The 20,220-nt window shown below is 41.4% G+C and overlaps 1 protein-coding gene across 6 annotated transcripts in view; it reads left to right on the top strand.

The window, feature by feature from the left end:
• Window positions 1-20,220, top strand: part of OSBPL8 (oxysterol binding protein like 8) — a 154,897-nt gene that overhangs the window by 118,644 nt on the left and 16,033 nt on the right. For all 6 annotated transcript variants that reach the window (XM_075932114.2, XM_075932119.2, XM_075932151.2 and 3 more), the window contains 7 exons: window positions 6,097-6,334; window positions 7,805-7,989; window positions 13,163-13,244; window positions 13,951-14,049; window positions 16,244-16,340; window positions 16,914-17,012; window positions 19,693-19,790. In XM_075932114.2, coding sequence (XP_075788229.1) covers window positions 6,097-6,334; window positions 7,805-7,989; window positions 13,163-13,244; window positions 13,951-14,049; window positions 16,244-16,340; window positions 16,914-17,012; window positions 19,693-19,790 — 898 coding nt within the window. The remainder of the gene's footprint in view (window positions 1-6,096; window positions 6,335-7,804; window positions 7,990-13,162; window positions 13,245-13,950; window positions 14,050-16,243; window positions 16,341-16,913; window positions 17,013-19,692; window positions 19,791-20,220) is intronic.

The raw sequence follows: 20,220 nt of genomic DNA, 5'->3' as shown, positions 1-20,220 counted from the left end.
ACGTGGAGTGGCAGGGTAGCTCTTTGCAATATGCATGGCCCAGGTCCATAGTTACTGCCCAGATGTGGGGGTGAGTGCAGCATGCAGAACTTCCCTGATTGCCCTTCCACCTACAGGCCTCAGGGACATGCAGACAAGCCAGTGCTCACCGCATGAGCCTCACTGGGAGCAGGCGCCAAAGCTTGGGGCTTCCATTCCAGGGTTCAGACTTGTTGTTGGTCAGAAGAAATGAAACAGCAGACCTGATTTCCCCCACTCGTTATCTAGTGTTCTAAGGACTCCATCTTGAATCTACTTGCACTGCTAGTGGAAGAGACTCTCCATCCAGTATTGCATAGCTTTGGTATTCTAGTGAAGAGTAGGATATCCCTTCTGTAAATGTGCCATCCCCGTACCCCGGAGGGCATGTTCCACTTGTTCACCCCCTTTCCATCCCCTAGCCCCGTGGACCCGTCACCCTAACGATCGCCCCATGGCGTCCCAGTTAATTGTGTTAATAGTTTCCTATGTCTCTTTTCCAATATTTGTTGGCTTGCCTCCCACAATGGGGAGAGGAGGGTCTGGGCCCACCCCCTCTCACAGACCCCAGCCAAAGGCCCTAAGGACACGGACGTCAAGCTTGTCCGGTCCGGCTGGCGGGGGCCTTAGCCGAAACGCGCCAGCCCGCAGGCTCCACTTTGCCCGCCCTGGGCTGCTTCCTCTCCCCACCTGGGTTCTACCCGCCGAGCCGGAGCTTACCGCCTCTGCCTCGGGCCCATCCGGTGTTCTCTTGCAGGGGTGTCACTAGCGACGCTCCCCCCCTCTCTCTCCTCCATCCGGCGTTTAAATTTCCGCGCCGCGGCCCGTGGGCGGGGCCACACCCGACTCGGTGTGGGCTCGATTCTGGCTCGTGGCGGCGGCTGCGGGGTGATGTCACGGCGCCCGTGACGTCAGCGGGATTCCCGGGGCCACCCAGACGTCTGGCCGCAGCAGCTGCCCGGGAGCACCTGGCACACCGCCGCATGGCTTGCGACGGGGCCGTTCAGGCGGCGGGCTGCGGGCTGTCTGGCTCTGCCACTCCCCACCCCGTCCCGAGGGCCGCCAGGCATACGGCCCCTGCGCGCTCCGGAGTGCGGGGCGTTTCTGCCCCGTCACACCTTCCTATTTTGAATGGACTCTTTCTGTATGCTAGGTCGGTGTCCTGATCTTAGTGCACTCTTGAATTTTGTTAATCTGTCTCCAAGAAGGCAGACAAAACTGTACCAGATACCTTCTGAAGCTTTGTTGTTTTTTTTATAAACTTTAATAACCATCCCATGGCTAAGTCATTGGTGGTGGCTGCTGCCAGTAGCAGGGCATGATCTGGACAGACACATTCCATATCCACTGATAAAGAAAAAGGTGGATTTACTGGGGAGAGAGTTGTGGTTTTCTTCCTCAACTCTTGATGTTAAGATCACAAACTATCACCCAGTCATAGTCTGTTATCAAGCCCATATGTGGGTGAAAAACTACTTTATTTTTACAAGACCTGTCAGAGAATAGAAGATGATTAGCTAATGCCATCTTAGTAAAAGGTAAAACTTTAGCTAAACAAACCCTTGTTCTTCTTTGACACTTTAGACTCTAGTGCAAGAGATTTGACATCTGCTGTGACCTTTAAGAATCATTGATTGCATGGCTCCATTCCTCATCCTTCACTATAGACATCAGACCTAAACTAGAGGGCCTTCCCTCCTCCATTTTATTTTACTTTTTTTCCCCCAAAGGGACAGAGTATTGGAAAAAATTTAAGGACTTGAGATTGACAGCTTGGTTTCCAGGTCTAATTCCATCTTCTAGCCCTTGATACCAGAAAGATGGAAGGAGAGGTAATCCTATCCACAGATTTAGTCATGCAATTTTTCAACACATCAGACCTCAAGTCCCAGTTTTGATGAGATGGTAGAATGTCAAGAACCAGTCAATCAGGACTGAAACATCCTCACATTTGGAGACAGACTAGACCATTTCGTCAGTGCTTAGAGGTGAATTACCTCTGACTAATGGGTTCAAGTGATTGTCTAAACTGGCTGTGTTATATAATTAAAAAGATTTTCTCCCGCTTACCCTTCCCTCTTCAGGGACCCTTACAAGGCTGCAATTCTAAATGCAGAAATGGAGCAATTGAGGAGGTTTCCAAATTCCTGAAGATAGCGGGGTTTAATCCCTCTTTCCTTGTGCAGAAGAAAGGGTGTCAGTTTCATATGTTGACTCTGGCCACCATAATCCCTTTTCTGTTGGTCTTGGAATGGTTTACAACTCTTGATCTAAAGAACATATATTCTGATAATTCTTCAAACTAATTACCAGTACTTTCAATTAATGATGGCCAGATGCCACCTGAAGTACAAATTACTTCCATTGGACCTTCTTGTAGGTGCCCAGAGTTTTTAAAAAAATGTGTGTCTGTGATGGGGGCTCATCTGAGGAATCAGAGTATTTTTGTTAATTCCTATTCAACTGACTGGCTAGTGAAGGCTACTGTGAATGAAGATCTGTTAAACCAGTGTTTCTCAACCAGTGGTACCCTTAGGGGTACTCGAAGTCTGGGTGGGGGGGGTACATCAACACAACTGAAATTTGGAGAAAAATGAATTTTTGTTTTAAGTTTTACAGCACTTTATTATTTTTGTACTTTTTACACCCCAAAATTTCATTGCCTGCCCGGCTACGATTAAGTTGTTTAAACAAATGTGTTGCAATGGTAGAAAAAAATTGTCTCTGAAAACTGTAGGTACTGTGGGTACTTATAATTTTTTTTTCCAAAGGGGTAGTTTATTAAAAAAAAAAAAAATTGAGAAACGCTGTGTTAAACCATGTAGTCTTTGTGACTAATCTCTTTTCAGATCTAGGGTTCTTTCTTCATGCCTTAAAATAGATCTTCTGGCATTCACAAATGATCCCTTTTATAGGTATCCTACTAGACTTTATAGGGGTGTGTAATGTCATTTGACAGACATTTCTATTTTTAAATATTTGTTTCCGTTCTAGAGCAGTTCAGTTTTAATGCTACCTGCTGATCCAAAGTAAAGCACATTGAAGACTCATTGAAGCACATTTCTCCCTCTCAGGACCTTTTTCAGATCAGACCTCTCCTGTTACTATTAGCTCCTGCTCAGTCTGATGTCAGTAGCACAATGAATACTGGGACATCACACCCAAAATAGAAGGATATTGATGACCAAATCCTGTCTCAAATTTGAGTTTGGTTTCCAAATAATCTTCAGTGATTGGTGTTATCCTGTCTAGCAGAGTGGATGCTGGTGTGCCCTGGCACAGTGAGAGGAAGCGGTGATAACTGAAAGATATTTGTTTTGACTTTAATGTAAAGGTATGCAGGTTGGACTTCCCTTGTCTGGCAGCCTTGGAACCTGATTGGTCCTGAAAGAGGGAATTGCTGTACCAGGGGAGGTCCCCTGCTACATCTCTTCAGCCTGCCGCCCTCCGTGCTGGTGGCTCATTCCACCCTGGGTGAGCTGCTGCCTGCTGGCTGTCCCCAGTCATGGTCCTGCTCTGACCAGGCTGTCCTGGTGGGCTGCCACGGTCTTGGCTTTGCTGCTGCCCAGGTGACACTTGGCCTCTGTCAGGCTGTCATGGCTCCAGCCTCATTGCTGCTCAGACTGCCACGGTCACGGCTCTGGCTCCGCTGCCAGGTGGCACACAGCCCCAGACAGGATCCTAGCCTTACCAGCCTCCCAGCTCCTGGCCTTCCTGCCCTGGGGTACTGTCATCCAGGAACATCCATGGTCCTGCCTGATCCCGGATGTTGCGGGATCCAAGAGTCCCAGTTTAGGAATGTACTCAAATGCCCCCTTTTTCTCCAAGTCCACATGGTACATACTAATCCAAATTTTGCTTAGAACTCCTACTTGCATATAGAGGAGAAAAATCTCATCTTTATGACTTCTTCCCTTATGTGATGGTTGCATTCCTATTTACAGCAGAACGAGTAAATGTTAAGTAAATGAGCTGTATCTGGCACTTTTGTTCAGAGAATCTTCACCTGATGCTTTTATTTTTTGGTAGGATTTGTTTACAATCATGTGCTTGTGTCGGATTTTTTGCCCTTGGGTATTTCCATATCTCCCAGTGTTTTGAATTTCTTTAAGTGTAACCTAAATCCTGTATTGCTTTATTTGTTGCTTAACTACAGTATAGGTTTTTAACCTTTAAAATACTGATGTGCTTTTAACCCTGCTCTGGCTTAGCAAAGATTTTTATCTGGGCATATCCTTGAGGTTTTAGAATTTTTAAATATTTAACATGGACAAACTGGTCCGGGGACTAAGCAGACTATGGGAACCAAGGGGCTAAAGACCTGCAATTGATCCTGAATTGTAAGCTTCTCACTATACTCCAGTCTTCCCAACTCCACAAGTGGCACATTGTAATGGTGTCTATGGAAATAATAGATTGTATGATGTTCCTATCTTTTATTCCTATAATTTTTTCTTTTCTTCCACATGAATCAGAGCTCTAACATGAGAAAAAGGCTATCATATTGTGATGGACCAGGCCGGGTCTGGGAACAGCTGAGGGGTCCGCTCAGGGCGAATTGCTCAAACTTGGGGCTCCTTACAGCCCCAGACTGGAGACCTTTCCAAATAGGCCACAAACCAGTCCCACTGAGCGCTTCAGCCACCGATCTGGCCAGCCAGAAGCCTCGAGCAAAACCCCTCAGACACTCCAGCTCTCCCTGTGCCCCAATTAGTCCCGGGCCTAACACGCAGGTGAGGGTTATAGAACGCAATCTCACCTATCCCAAACGGGTTCTTCTGGTCCCAAGAAAGCAGCCACAGTTCCCAAGTCAATTTACACTCTGGATCTTACCCACAAGATCATGCTGAACCAATCCTTTAGAATCTACAATCTAAAGGTTTATTACTAAAAGGAAGAAAAGCATGAGAGTAAGGTTATTAGACAATATATTCCATGCATCGAATCACCCAGTTCTCGATACAGGCTGTTAGCAGGGACATTATAAACTGCTATCTTAAAAGTCTCTGATGTACATCCTATGTCAGGACGGGTCCACAGTTCTTTCCAGCTCGTTGTTTCCTGCAAGGCTGCATCTGGGATCAGGAGCTAAACAAGACTAAGATGGAGGGGGCCACATGGCACTTGTATACCTCTCTTGGCATCTTCCTGGCCAGAGCAGGTTACTTCAGGTCACATGGTCCATTGACCTATCCTTGTGTCCCAAGTCAGCAACCATTATCCTGGCTTCCTTGCAGCTATCCAGACATTCTTCAGGTGTCTCTCAGGCACTTAGAGATCTATTGTCTGTGAAGCCTCACTAATTAGCATAGCCACTGGCTGAACATTCTTTGACCATTGCTCTGACTCAGACAGAGAACCTTCCAGCGTCCATAGAGTGCATGTTTATAACTCCCCATATAGACATCATACAAGTACATGAATAGCATATACAGATTCAGTAGAACAGATGCTTTCATGTGACACCTCACATGGCCCCCTTTGTACAGACTTTTGGGGCAAACACCCCCCCCCATGGGTGCAACAGTGATCCTTAGAATCCTATAACATGACACATATGTGCACCCCTGTAGCAGGATGTTAGAATTTTGCCCATGTGAGACAAGGAGGAAACTGGGAGAAGGATGAGGCCTCTTGCCTCAAATCCCAGTTCATGGCCCAGTCCTTTGTGTACATACATGTATCTGTCTTACAAATATAAACCATTTTATAAACCAACCAAAACTAGCTAGGCCACTGTTAGACAATCAATCCTATGTGCCTATTTTTTGTTTACACACAAAATAGTAAGCGTTGAGGTAAAACCTGTATGAGGATAAAATTGTGGAAGGGTTAGTAACGAACTTCATAGTTCAAAACAAAAAGCAAACTAAAAAGATGTCCATGTTTCAAAGAAGACTGATGATAGTGATTCTTTCTTACTGCAGTGCTATCAATTTGACAAAGCTTTCCGGTATTGGTATTGACAGATGTCCTGCATTCGGTCATTTTCTGATCTGAGGATGTTATTCATAGTGGTGCACAACTTGAAGTAGATAGACAATCTCAACATTTTAGTTTCATTTTTGTTTGTTGTAGATTAAATTATAGTGAAATTGAAAGGCATCACTTTAAAGATCAAGATGTATACTCTGACAAATCTGATAAGGAAAATGATCATGACCATGACGAGTCTGATAATGATGGCCTGGGGAAAAGTGAAGAAAGTGACACCGACACATCAGAGCGACAGGATGACTCTTATATTGACCAAGAACCTGTTGATTTTATCAGGGAAACTACCTATATGGAACAGGTTCACGAAGAACTTGGAGAGGTAAACAGTGTACTCTTAGTAGCATTTACTTTATTTCCAGATAGCAAACTAACTTAAGCATTTTAGAGGTCAAATTAAATGTCATTGGAAAGTGTCCTTGTATTGTTGGATTTAGTACTTCAGGGTGACTTGTGAAAGTGTAATTGCTTCCCGTCATGCCCTCGTATAACACGATCACCACTAATTATGTGCCTGAGCCACGTACTTTGCTACTGAGTTCTTTCTTTGGGATGTTCCTCAAATTTAATGAACTTGTTTTACACCAGAAAGTGCTTCCTGCAGCACAAATTGAGTCTAGTTGCTTGTCCTTTCACCATTAGTGATTGATTTATGTTTGCTTAATTTTAAGACTCTCTTCTCAAGGGAAAAGGGTGAGAAACTTTATTATTAAATGAAGTTAAGAGGCTTCTTTGTATTCTAATTTCTCCTTAAAGAGAGGCCAGCAGCCATAATATTTTCAGGACTCGGATGTTGATTTTGTTGCCTTCTCTTACTTAACAAATTTGTTGGTCTTTATAATGATTCTGACATAGGTTTTTGTATGGTAGAGCTCCATTGCCTTTGAAATCTTGAACATTTGTATGAAAAAGCAGTTGTTCCCATAAAAAATCACCAGTGCTATTTGAAATGGTAACACTCTGAAACTGACTTGACTTATTTGAGCCTTCCTCTGGTGGTTGTTCACTGCTAGAGACTTTTTTTAGCAGCAGCTGTACAGAATGAAAAATGTCAGAGGATGCTAATTTCTAGCCTACCTACCTACTGCTGCTGATACTAATTTCTGCTCCATAGGTATTTCAGCTTTATTAGACAAAACCAATCAGTTTTTTTTTATTGCAAATAAGGTGACTACTTCTTCCATAATCCTGCTTTTGTTTCCTGAAGCTCTCTTGAAAGGTGCAATATCTCCCTTTTCTTCTCCAAGTCGAGCAGAGTGTCATCTGGAGATGCATAGAGAGCATCAGGCTGCTAGAGAGAGGGAGGAATATGGAAGAGTTCTGGACAAAGCAAGGGTGGAAACGGGGGTGAAATGGGCAGATTCTTCTGCCACATTCAAAATAAAAAAAATAATGTAACCAGTGTCCGCTGGCTGGCATATGCACTGCATGTGAGAGAAAAGGGAAACACAAAGCTAATGTCTAGGAAAGGAACAGGCTTCTGACCATCGGTCTACCCTATAAGGCTCTCTTAATATAAAATGTAATATACTTATTGGTGCAAACCCAATTTTAAAAAAACCCATTCTAGATAGTGTATCTGATATGCTATGTTAATCCGGTAGCATATGTTAAACTTCTCAGAATGCCTCTAATGGGCCTAGTTCCCATACTCTTAAAGTAGTTGGTTAGGTATAGTGTATTCTAAACCTAACTTATTGCTTGTCCTAAATGTGTGTAGTTTTTTTAATAGGACACATTAAACTGTTTCTGTGTTTCTACTTTTTCAACAACACTCTTTTCTTGGTGGCAGGCAGGAGAGGCCTGTCAAACAGAAACCGTGTCAGAAGAGAACAAAAGCCTGATCTGGATGCTATTGAAACAAGTTCGTCCAGGAATGGACCTCTCCAAGGTTGTACTGCCTACATTTATCTTGGAACCTCGCTCTTTCCTGGACAAACTGTCTGATTACTACTATCATGCAGACTTCTTGTCTGAGTGAGTTAGTTCTTTTTACTTTAAAAATAAATGTTATTAAATAGTGAAATGGCTTTGCAAGATTTTCTGTCTATCCTGTTAAGCTGATGTTAAACACTCGTCTAACAATATATTAAACACCATATTGTGGGGTTTCATTGGTATATTACTTCCTAAAGTTCATAAAGTATATCTTTCTCAAAGGCAAAGTTTCCTGGTAAGAAATTGATAATCACTTGACAGACCATAGGAATCTTTTGGAAACTTCTTAAAGCATAGGAAAACAGCAGTTAGAGTCATTTGGTGAAAGCAAAGGAAATTAGATTTTTCTAATTATCTACAAAGCAGGACCATTTTAAATAGTCCAATTAAAGTGTTTTTTTTAGTTGCATGAGGGCCTAAATTAATTCACTTGATTTATGTGAGAACCAAAAGGAATAAAGACTTAAAACTGAATGTTTCACTTCAACTTTCAGTCCTATGAATTTCTAAATCAGTGTCTTTCCAGATTGGAGAACTGTAGGGTTAAGAGTTGCTGTGCAAGGACCCAAGTATTTTACATCTTCGCAGTGGTTAGGCTAGCCAGAATTGGACATACTGTATATACTCAATCATAAGCCTGTTCATTCATAAGCCAACTCCCTCCCCTTCCCCCCCAGTTAAAAAAAATTGTTAAAATTACAGTGACCCATTCCTACACTTACTCAAAATCTGCAGTTTGCAAACTTTTGGTGTCAGGTTGTCAGTGTAAGCTATTGGCACATCGGGACATTTTGTTTACCTGGAGTTTCTATCTACAGGCATGGAATTCTGCATCTCTGTGTCTATGATTTGCCATTTCTGGCCAACAGGAGAGGTGGGAAATGGCAGCTAGTATGTTCCTTGGCCCATGGTGCTTCCTGCAGTTCCCTATTGGCTGGGAACAGCAAACACCAGCTAATGGGAGCTTAGGGGCTCTGTGTCTGCAGACTCTGCAAGCAAGCAAGCAAACAAACCTCCCAGTGTGCCAGTGGCTTACCCTAACAGGCTAGGAGCTGAAGTTTGCTGACCCCTGTTGTAGATAATGAAATTTAGTTCAGAACTCGCTTCTTTAAAAAAAGTGCTATTTTTTTTAATTTAATTTGCATGAAATTTGACCCTTCCACTTCATAAAATGCTAGACCATCAAGGAGCGGATAGAGGAGGCATCTGAGCCTCTAGCTATCATCTTTGGAAAATCATGGGAGACAGGAGAGATTCCAGAAGACTGGAAAAGGGTAAATATAGTGCTCATCTATAAAAAGGGAACCAAGAACAACCCAGGAAACTACAGACCAGTTAGTTTAACTTCTGTGCTAGGGAAGATAATGGAGCAAGAAATTAAGGAAATCATCTGTAAACACTTGGAAGGTGGCAAGGTGATAGGGAACAGCCAGCATGGATTTGTAAAGAACAAATCATGTCAAACCAATCTGATAGCTTTCTTTGATAGAATAACGAGTCTTGTGGATAAGGGAGAAGCAGTGGATGTTAGTATACCTAGACTTTAGTAAGGCGTTTGATATGGTCTCGCATGATATTCTTATCAACAAACTAGGCAAATACAACTTAGATGGGGCTACTATAAGGAGGGTGCATAACTGGCTGGATAACCCTACTCAGAGAGTAGTTATTAATGGTTCACAATCCTGCTGGAAAGGTATAACAAGTGGGGTTTCGCAGGGGTCTGTTTTGGGACCGGCTCTGTTCAATATCTTCATCAACGATTTAGATATTGGCATAGAAAGTACGCTTATGAAGTTTGCAGATGATACCAAGCTGGGAGGGGTTGCGACTGCTCTGGAGGATAGGGTCAGAATTCAAAATGATCTGAACAAATTGGAGAAATGGTCTGAGGTAAACAGGATGAAGTTTAATAAAGACAAATGCAAAGTGCTCCACTTAGGAAGGAACAATCAGTTTCACACACACAGAATGGGAAGTGACTGTCTAGGAAGGAGTATTGCAGAAAGGGATCTAGGGGCTATGAGACAGCAGTGTGATGCTGGAGATATTTAAGAGTAGGTTAGATAAATGTCTATCAGGGATGGTCTAGACAGTATTTGGTCCTGCCATGAGGGCAGGGGACTGGATTCAATGACCTCTCGAGGTCCCTTCTAGTCGTAGTATTCTATGATTCTTACAATCAGAAAAATACAGTGAGTGATAGTATTATGGCACTGGTGTCAGTCTGCTACTGTGTAATTTGATCTCTTCTTGCATGTTGAGCACTGGACCTCCTCAGTCTCTAGGCAAACTGAAAATAAGAATCAATAAAATCTTTACTAAAATTAAAATAGCCTATCATGACCCCTCGCATGACAATCTGTAGTGCTTCTTTGAAATAAGCAAAGAATAATTATAATTTGACAGTGATAAAGCAGGTGACATTCCTTTCAAGTTCTACAAAATCTATAAATTATTTTCTAAGATTTTCATGCTAGTTTTTAAAATGAACAATGGTGAAATAAAGAAAATTATCTGCTTATGATGCAGCATTTAAACTTACAGTTGTTGAATATGCAGAAGCAAACCATATTTGTGCTGCTGCTGCTTATTAATTCTACATCACTGAGAAGCAGGTAAGAGAATGGCAAAAAAATAAGCAATACTAAAAGGCATGCCAAGAAGCAAAGAAAAAAGAAAGTCCAGCAAGGTGCACTTGATTTCCGAGGCTAGAAAAAGATCTCTATAGAATTGTTGAATGGTGACAAAATGGGTACCTTGTCACTAGAACGGGAATTCATCTGCATGCTCTGTAAATGTCAAAAGACAACAAATACAAGTCAGAAGACATTGGTGTTTGTCACGTTAGTGGGTTGCTTCTTGAACCATCTTGGTCTCTGCCTTTCGCAGCAAACAAAAATAGCACAGAAGCTGCCAAGAGACCAGGAAGAGAAAATCAAATCTTTCCAAAGATTCATTGTAGAACATTGAGACGTAAAAGTATGGATGAAACACTGTTGACATTTGCTCTCCCGAGTAATGGAACAATAACTGGTGCCGGTGAAAACAGTTTTAATTAAAACCACTGGCCATGAAAAAATCCATTTTACAGTGGTTTTGTCATGTTTGGTCAATGGATCAAAGTTCCATCCTGTTGTTGTTTTCAAAAGAAAATCCTTGCCTAAAACCATGACACTTCTTGGGGTGTCATCATGTGTACACAAGAAAAGGGATGGATGGATGAAAGTCGGACTATTGAATGACTAGCAAAAGGGTGGAATAAGAGACCAGGAGCACTTCTCAAGAAACCTATGCTTGTTTGGGAACATGTTCAGGGCACACAGTACGGATGGGGTGAAATATGGCAATGTGGCTTGAAAAAAATATGGTTTGAAATATGTGGTTTCAAAAAAATTAAACCTATTTTGGCTGTAATACCTTGAGGCTTACCTTCTGTTCTACATCTGCTTGATGTCTGCCTGAACAAACCCTTTAAAGACAAGCTACGCAAAATGTGGTCTGACTAGATGTGCTCAGGCATGATAAAGGTGACAAAATGTGGGAGTCTTAAGAAGCCCAAAATCAATTTTGTTGCCCACTGGGTCTTAGATGTGTGGTAGTCCATTCCCTTGGAAATGATGATCAAAAAATCATTTTGAAAATGCTGCATCAGCAATGTGCTTGTGTCAAAAGACGACACCATCTTTGCTGCTGACAAGGAATCTGAGTCTGAGGACAGCATTGCTGACATACACGATGACAATGCAGGAGCAGCTCTTACTGAAGCTGAATTTGATGAACTGATTGGAGACTGATTCAGAGTTTGAAGGGATTTAAGACTTTTTAAATTAGTGCATTAAACTATGAGATTAAAACATGGAGTGTAATTTTGAAGGTATGTGAATATATAATCAGTTATTATTGTAGGCTTTTTTGTTAGAGTGCATTCAAATAAATCTACTAAAACTTGTGTGTTTCTTCTGGCTCCAACTTTTAAAATACAACAGAGTCCTCAGGATGGTCAGTTGCCAGCCCAACTGGGTAAACCACTGGAGTGCCAGGATGTTTGTGTACTTGAAGTGTCGGCAGGCATGGAGCCTCTCAGCTATTGGCTAGCATCCCTCAGCCAATGGGAGCTGTGGGAAGCAGTGTGGGCCAAATGGTGTGCTGGCCACCACTTCCTGCCATTCCTGTTGACCCAGAACAGAAAACAGCTGCCACTGGGAGCTGAGGGCCTCCGTGCCTACAGAATGCTCCAAATACATAAAATGTTCTAGCATGCCAGCGCTTTGCCCTACTGTCCTGGGAACTGAAGTTTTCTGACTCCTCCCCATCACCACCAACCAAGTTTTAAAAAAAAATTTATAAAACACAATGACCCATTTGTAAACTGACCCCCACTCTTCACTGCATCATTTTTTACCAACAAAATCAGCTTATGATCAAGTCTATATGGTAATTGGCTTTGCAAAAGAATTTTTTCCCCACAACCTTTTTTTCCTCACAAGCTTTAAAGTGAAGGAAAAGACAATTCTCTGAAAACGGAGCCAACAATCTTCCAGTCTGTTCTCAAGATTAAATTTTCTTATTCCTTTTTGTTTTGACAAATATTTAATAATAAATGCAAAAAAGGTCCTACGTCCCCCCCTAAAGATTCTAGGGTGGATTACACCACATGGATCCACGTCTAACTACAGTATTTAAGTGTATATACTTTTGTTCCGCTCTAATAAAGGAAAACAAAATATTTAGTTGAATTTCAAGAATCAAACTGCGCTTTTTGATCATAAAATAAGCATTTTCTTGTATCTGGAAGCTTATTGGGACTCTGTTGTTAATTTCCTCCTTAGACCTCACTGATCTGATTAGCAGCAGTATCTTTTACAGTAGCAAAAGTTTCCAGTGAGATGCTTGAGAAGTAGTTTTTGGTAATACTGTCATCTTTCAGAAGCATTACTTTTTTTTTTTTTTTTTTTGGGGGGGGGGGGGGGCAATTTCTTGGCCAACTACATGCCAAATGATGTTCTTGACCCTTATTCTGAGTAGTTTCTAGCTATGTCCTTTCATTTACCAGTGAATCTGGTAAAAACTAATTACAAGAACCATTCCCTGCTCAATAGTTAATATACTATAATGCATATCAGTGTAAATAATATGCTGATAACGTTGGAAGGAGAACTATGATTTGTTTTAATTTTATCTTTAATCCAGTAATTGTCATGTTTCATAGGGCTGCTCTTGAAGAGAATGCTTATAATCGTATGAAGAAAGTAGTAAAATGGTATTTGTCAGGATTCTACAAAAAGCCAAAGGTAAATTTTTGCATCTTCCTCTGCTATTAAAAGATAAACTTAGTTGTCTTCTGGTAATAGTAGTAACCTTAATACTTTTAGTTAATTTAAAAAGTGATGTATACAAATATGAAGCTGCTATGCTTTGAACTCAAGCCATGCTCAAGCCATGCTTGAAATGGACTGCAATTAATATGCAGTTTTGGCAATGAATTGTGCGGTATGCATTTTCAGCTAAATTGGGTAGTTGTTATATTCTTGATAGTCATGCTCTCAATGAGGAACATTGATCTCAGTAGAACATTACAACTACAATTAGATAGCAAAATTTCTAATATTTTATAGTTGGCCCCTTACTTGCTTCTAACGCATCATCTTTCTAGTATGCTAATGGGTAAGGTGTTGAATGACACACAGCATGCTTCTGCTTAACTTCAGACTGATAGTGATGAGTGTTTAAACCAGTTCTCCCACAATAGTTCAACTGCTATATAGTCCATCATAAATGTACACAGAATGAGACAGGATCTCAAAGGAATGATGAGTACCTGTTTTTAATCTTACTCAGAATTCATGCAGTTATCTTCAAAGTTGGTGTCTATTCTAGTGACCTCTCCTTTTTCTTTTCCCCCCTTTCCATTTGATAGTACTAATACCATTTTCTGTAAACTGTTTTGCATTTTCTTGATTGTATTGTCTGATAGAAATCTCCAATGTTTCTGTTCAGGGACTAAAGAAACCATACAATCCTATACTGGGTGAGACTTTCCGCTGCATGTGGATTCATCCCAGGACAAACAGCAAGACTTTCTACATAGCTGAACAGGTATTAGCAAAAGAGATTTTGCTATTAACTAGGGCTGTCAAGTGACTAAAAAATGTAATCGTGCGATTAAGAAATTTAATCGTGCGATTAATTGCGTGCACCTCCCCATGGAAACGCCGCCGCGGCGTTTCAATGGGGCAGCACTGCCTGGAGCCTGGGATCAGCTAGAGCCCCAGCTGCTCCAGGGCTCCCTGTAGCAATGCCCCTTTGAAGCACCAGGGCAGCGTTTCCAAGGGGTAGCGCAAGGCATAGTCCGGGGTCAGCTAGAAGTTCCCAGCTGACCCTAGGCTCCATGCAGCACTGCCCCTTTGAAGCACCTCTGTGGCACATCAAAAAGGCAGCGCAAAATGGAGCTCTGGATCAGCTAGAGCCCCCAGCTGACCCTGGGCTCCATGGCAGCTGCCCCTTTGAAACGCCAGAGGCGGTGTTTCAAAGGGGCAGCTGCCATGGAGCCCAGGGTCAGCTGGGGGCTCCCCAGCTTTACCCCGGGTTCTGGGGAAATGCCACGCAAAGCCCAGAGTCAGCTGGAGTTCGGCATTTTAAAGGGGCAGTGGCAGCACAGCTGATCCCAGGTTGCATGCGGCACTTTCTCGGAACCAGGGATCAGCTGGGAACTACAGATGACCCTGGGCTCTACTGCCCCTTTGGAACATACGGAGGTGGCGTTTCTAAGGGGTAACTGCCGCACAGCTGATCCCTAGCTCAGTTGTGAGGCGGCTGGCCCTTTGAAACGTCGCCTCTGTGCATTTCAGAGGCGGCAGTAGAGCCCCCATCTGATCTTGGGCTCTGCGTTGTGCTGCCCCTCTGAAGCACTGCAGCAGCACTTCAAAGGGGCAGCACAGCATTAATGCCTGCGATCAATGCGTTAAATAATTTAATGCCTTAATCCTGGATTGCGTTAATCGTGGCCTGTAACATGTCAATTGACAGCCCTACTATTAACCTGAGTTTTTAATATATGCCAGCTGTTAGTTAATTTTTGCTTTGATTTGTCGAACAGATAAAACATAATTATGTGTAGTTATAGTGGTCCCAGTTTGGCAAGGTACTTAACATTTGTGCTTAATATATGAGTAGTCCTAGAACTGAATCTGAACCAGTATTTAAGAAGTGATTTGATATCTTTATTTGAATGTCTGTTTGCTTAGGGGAATGGCTGGTACATGAATTACTGAGCATCCAGACACTACATCATGAGCAGATGCTAATTTTGGACATAGCGGGACAGTTCATATGTTGTTCAAATAGTACTTCTTAGGTCATTTTCTCAAGGATGCCAGTGTTAGTCTTGGGTTCTAGAGCAGTATCACGGAGAAGGAAAAACAATTCTTCACCAAGAGTAAGCTTTTGTCTGTGAATGTAGTACTGTCATTGATCCTCTGTCTTACGCCAAACCATAAATAGGGTTTCTAAAGAGACAGAGGGGAATTAAGGGATAGATGGAAGAAGTGGTATAATTTGTACCTTTGATTTGTTATGGAAAATTGAGATTGAGAAAGTGAGTACATATTCCTAATTGCTACTCAAATAGTTTTTTGGCCATGTGTCTTACAGTAAGGCTGTAGTAAGACAGTACTACTGAGTAAACTCTACTGCCTTTTATTTCTGAAAAAGAAAAAGGCAGATAGTTCTGGAACTTGGCAAAAGAGACGGTAAAATAACTGCAGTCGGTAGGCCAGAAAATCCGAGCAGTGGTACTTCTTGTCCACATTGAGGTGGACAACCTGGGAACTGGGACACTCACAGAGCTAGTGAGGCAATTCGTGTATTCCAGCTACTGAGATTAATTATTAAAAGGTAATGGTGGTTGCAAGGGACAATGTGTGTTCTTGCCAAGTATTTGAAAACTTTTCAAGAAGTTCTGATGATAAACCTGGTGTCTTTGAAGGTACTCTGGATTTTTACCAGACATAGGTGGTTATACAAGATATTTCCTAAACATAATATTTGAGACACTTATTTTTGTAATAGTCTGGGATTTGAAGTTTTCTACTAACACCTTGAATTCAGTAACGATTCTGACTTAATTTCTTTGATCAGATCATATATTTAAATGTCTTCTATGAAAATTACAGCTGCCTTTCTTATAGATGGTTTTCTTTGGCTTTTAAATCACGTGCTTTCTGTAGCTCACTTATTAGAACAAGAAATTTTGTACACTTCACTGTTTGTATTCAACTTTGTTGCATTATAGGTATCTCATCATCCCCCAGTATCTGCCTTCTATGTTAGCAACCGAAAGGATGGGTTTTGCCTTAGTGGTAGTATTCTGGCCAAATCCAAGTTCTATGGTAAGTGCTATGTGCTTTTTTTATATAAAGTTGAATCCCAATATATAATTGGGATCAGAGCCAGATAAATCAGAGAATGGGTAGCTGGGCTTCTCGAAGCCAGACCCAGGCAGCTGATGGTTCAATAAATATGGAGAATCAGATAATGGAGGCTAGATTACATTGGATACTACTGTTTTATTGCACAAGGAATCTATAAAATGTTGGAAATGCAATTTGGTGTTTTTATCAAATAAATGTAAGGAATGCCTAAACTTCTAAGGATTATTTAAACAGAGAAACTGTGCTTAAAGCTTTAAGAATCACTTACGAAAAAGTAAGAATCAGATTTTACTTACTTACCATTGGTGTCTTCTTCCTCCAATTAGAAATGCTGGGTTAATCACTTCGGTATAGATATTACATTGTGTGAAGTGGGGGATGTTCTTCATCATATGGGCTTCAATGTAAGGACAAAATGCAACAAAGGTTGACTCATTCTCTCTAATCTCTTGCTGATTTACAGGAAAATACTGTTTATTGTCCATTGCATTTTTCAAAGCTTTGGTGTAAATTGGCTTCCTTGTCTTTTAGGGAATTCATTATCTGCCATATTGGACGGAGAAGGTCGGTTAATGTTCCTGAATAGGGGAGAAGATTATATAATGACCATGCCATATGCACACTGTAAAGGTAGATTTTTTTTTTTCCTCGTTCAGAATGTAGAAATCTTTTTTTAAAAATCCTAGATGTTTCTAATTTGTAGATAGGATTGAGTTAGAGAGAACCTACTGTTACCCAGAAGGCTAAGGTAAACAATTGCTGTGGGCAATTTAATTAAAGCCTAATGCATCTCCCCCACAGAAGCCAGATTCGACCTGGTACCCGTATCTATCACTGGGGAACAGCTAGTCACAAATCGGGTCTGAGATGGAATTTAAGGCCAAACCATGTATTTTAAAAAATTGTGAACACGTATCCATCAACAAGAAAACAGTAAATGTCCCACCCTATCCTGGAAGAAAAGGAGATAGAAGGTCGCAGGCGTCCATTACCGCCTTCTGTGTTTTAAGTATAACCCCTTTTGTATACGGGATCTTTCCTACCTCATGGCTAATTGGAAGCCTTGAGGAAGGACTGCAGGGAGCTCCCTTGGGGTCCCAATTATTTCCGGATCCTGAGTAGGTTTTCGAAGTATATCCTTGCCTCTCCAGATTCCTTATCTGGACACCCTCCGGATTCCTTATCACCAATCCTTAGGTTAAGTGAGGTCCGTAGGTGTAAAATGGTGGTCTAGTCCCAGAGTCCAGGATCACCAGCCCCCAAAAATCCTTACAGAGAGGAGACTTCTCTCACCCTCAGGATGGCACAACTAGTGCTGGACCTGAGCAGCCTTGGCCAGGCCACGTGTGGATGGCACTCCTCAGGGTTGACAGATGAAGACGAACAACACAGCTATAAGTGGATCGACGAAGACCAATGGACGGGTAGAGGAGAGCCAACCCAAACCATTCTTAGGGGAGGGTTTATAAAGACAGTAAAGCGGGAAACTGGATTAGTGAGTGGGGTACAACAGAATAGGGCGGTGTGCATAAGGAAAAGGATGCTGGGTGCATATTCTGGCTGCGCACGCATTGGATTGGTGAGGGGTGCACAGGTTTGGAGCCATGTTCAGAGGCCAGAGAGTGGAGTGCAAAGCCTTCTTCAAGGTGGTTTTGGAGGGAAGGGAGACGGCTGAGGTGAAAAGGGATCAGCAGACTCCATTTTAAATCATAAACTCCATTTTAAAAACACCGGCCTGGGTAACACTACTGTAAAGTCAAGGTCTCTGAACATACTTGGCATTATTGTATGCAGGTTCTTCCAGAACTACAGAAGAGCTCTCTCTAGCTTAAAAGTTGCTTCAATAAAAGTTATTACCACCCCCACCTTGTCTCTCATGCGTACCATTGACAGTTCTCTAAATCTATGCTTCCACATCTTTTAATACTACAAGTACAGTTGTGTGGATGAATTCCTACTGAGTGCTGTATTTTTGTTTTGGTAAACTTTGAAGAAAATCATGTCACATTAATTACAAAAATATATAAAGTCACTTGGAATTGCACTAAAAGTAATTAATGAAGTCAATGGCTTGGGCCATTTCTGCTCCTTTAAAAAGAAACAAAAGGGAAAAAAAACAATCAAGTTACACCATTGCTTCCCTCTGGAGAACTTAATCCATTGTCAAAAGTCATTCCTAATTACTATTTTGCTTTTTATATTTTTAATTTATTTCCAGTTCTAGTTTTTTCTTTCTTGACTTCGTCTCATCAGTGTGGATACAATATTATACTTCTTGCTGTGGCTGAAATGTTTATGCATTTTGTTCAAATACTTGCCAACATATTTACCTTCATGTTTGTACACACCATCTTAATTCAACCTGATTTCACATTGTTCTTTCACGATGAAACCAGCCCTTGATCTTGTGATCACTGCCATGCAGTGCAGCAGAATTGCTGCTGTTCAGCTTAAATATTGAACCGGTGGATTAGCTGCCTACCTAGAAGTAAAAGATCCGTTTGAGACTTCCTTAAAACAGTTGAGGATGAACCATTTGCCATGGCTAACTTTCAATCAATGAATTTAGAAGTGTTTGTGTTCCATCAGTGAATATCAAAAATCCTAATATCCAAGGGTGTATGTATGATTTGAGTACAGTGGGCTTGTACCTATTTGGCTTTTGTCATTTCACTCTATGGGAAGTAAATGAGTGCTTCTGAGGAAGCTATTTGGGCAGGTACTGGGTGCTGTGGTGATGAGAAACAATACATAATACATTCAAATTGGTCTAATTGTAACATAATTTGCTGTTTGTTCCAATATATCCAGCCATATATTATGTAGCAGAGTAGCCAAGTGTCCTGTAAATGCTGTCACTTCTGTATAAAATGATAAATTGCAGCAGAATAATGTAAACAGAATTACCTCTAGTAGGCTGGATTTTGGAAAGCTTATCTATGCTCTTCTCACTTCTTTCCAGATTTTTTTAAAACTCGTTTAATCCTAGAAAGGGAAGAAATTTTTGTGTGTTTTCTGTGAAATATTTAAATACAATATTCAATGTGCCAGCATCCACCGCATAACATAAAGGGCTGTGTATATTCATGATTAGGGGAGATTCCCCCCTCTCCCCTCCCAAGAGAAGATAAAATAGCTCCCTTAGCTATTCCCATGGCACTGATAAATATTTACTCTAAGGTTTTTGACGAGAATTTAAGGCTTGTTTGTTTTGCTCAATTTTAAATGTCAATTATCAATAGAAAGCAACTGGACATTGGAGAGGAACTCAGTTTGCATGTTATGTAAAACATGTGCTGTTTTCCTGCAGGAATTCTTTATGGCACAATGACTTTAGAGCTTGGGGGAATTGTCAACATTGCATGTGAGAAAACTGGATACAGTGCAACAATTGAATTCAGACTAAAGGTAAGTGGGCTCTGTATGTGGACACAGGGAAATTTAAGATATGGAAAAATGGATGTATCTTTTACCATGTCATATTCAGATTTTCAGTACAAGTATTGATTTAACACTTTTCTGGAAAATATATAGTTTCTTTATGCTAATTGCTGTATATCAAACAATGTTAATGAAGCTAATCTCAGCACAAGTGACTACAGTATTAAAGGAACAGCATCATCAATATTTACATTGATCATTGGATAGAATACTCTTCTGGGTCCAAAGGTCAGAACTTAAGCCCGGACCCAAGGACTTTGGCTCAGACCTGAGCAGTGCACTATTACACTGAAACAGTGCTGTAAGACTCCTCCAAAAGGTGTTACTTTGGTTTAAATATCTCAAAGTTCTTTCTCTGTCGAGGTAAAATTCCAGGATCCTCCAGGGATGATGCCAC

The sequence above is a fragment of the Pelodiscus sinensis genome, chromosome 1, assembly GCF_052426305.1.
Source record: "Pelodiscus sinensis isolate ZL-2025 chromosome 1, ASM5242630v1, whole genome shotgun sequence".
Taxonomy (NCBI): Eukaryota; Metazoa; Chordata; order Testudines; family Trionychidae; genus Pelodiscus; species Pelodiscus sinensis.
Note: the sequence above shows the minus strand (reverse complement) of the source record. Positions and strands in the feature narration are given on the sequence as shown.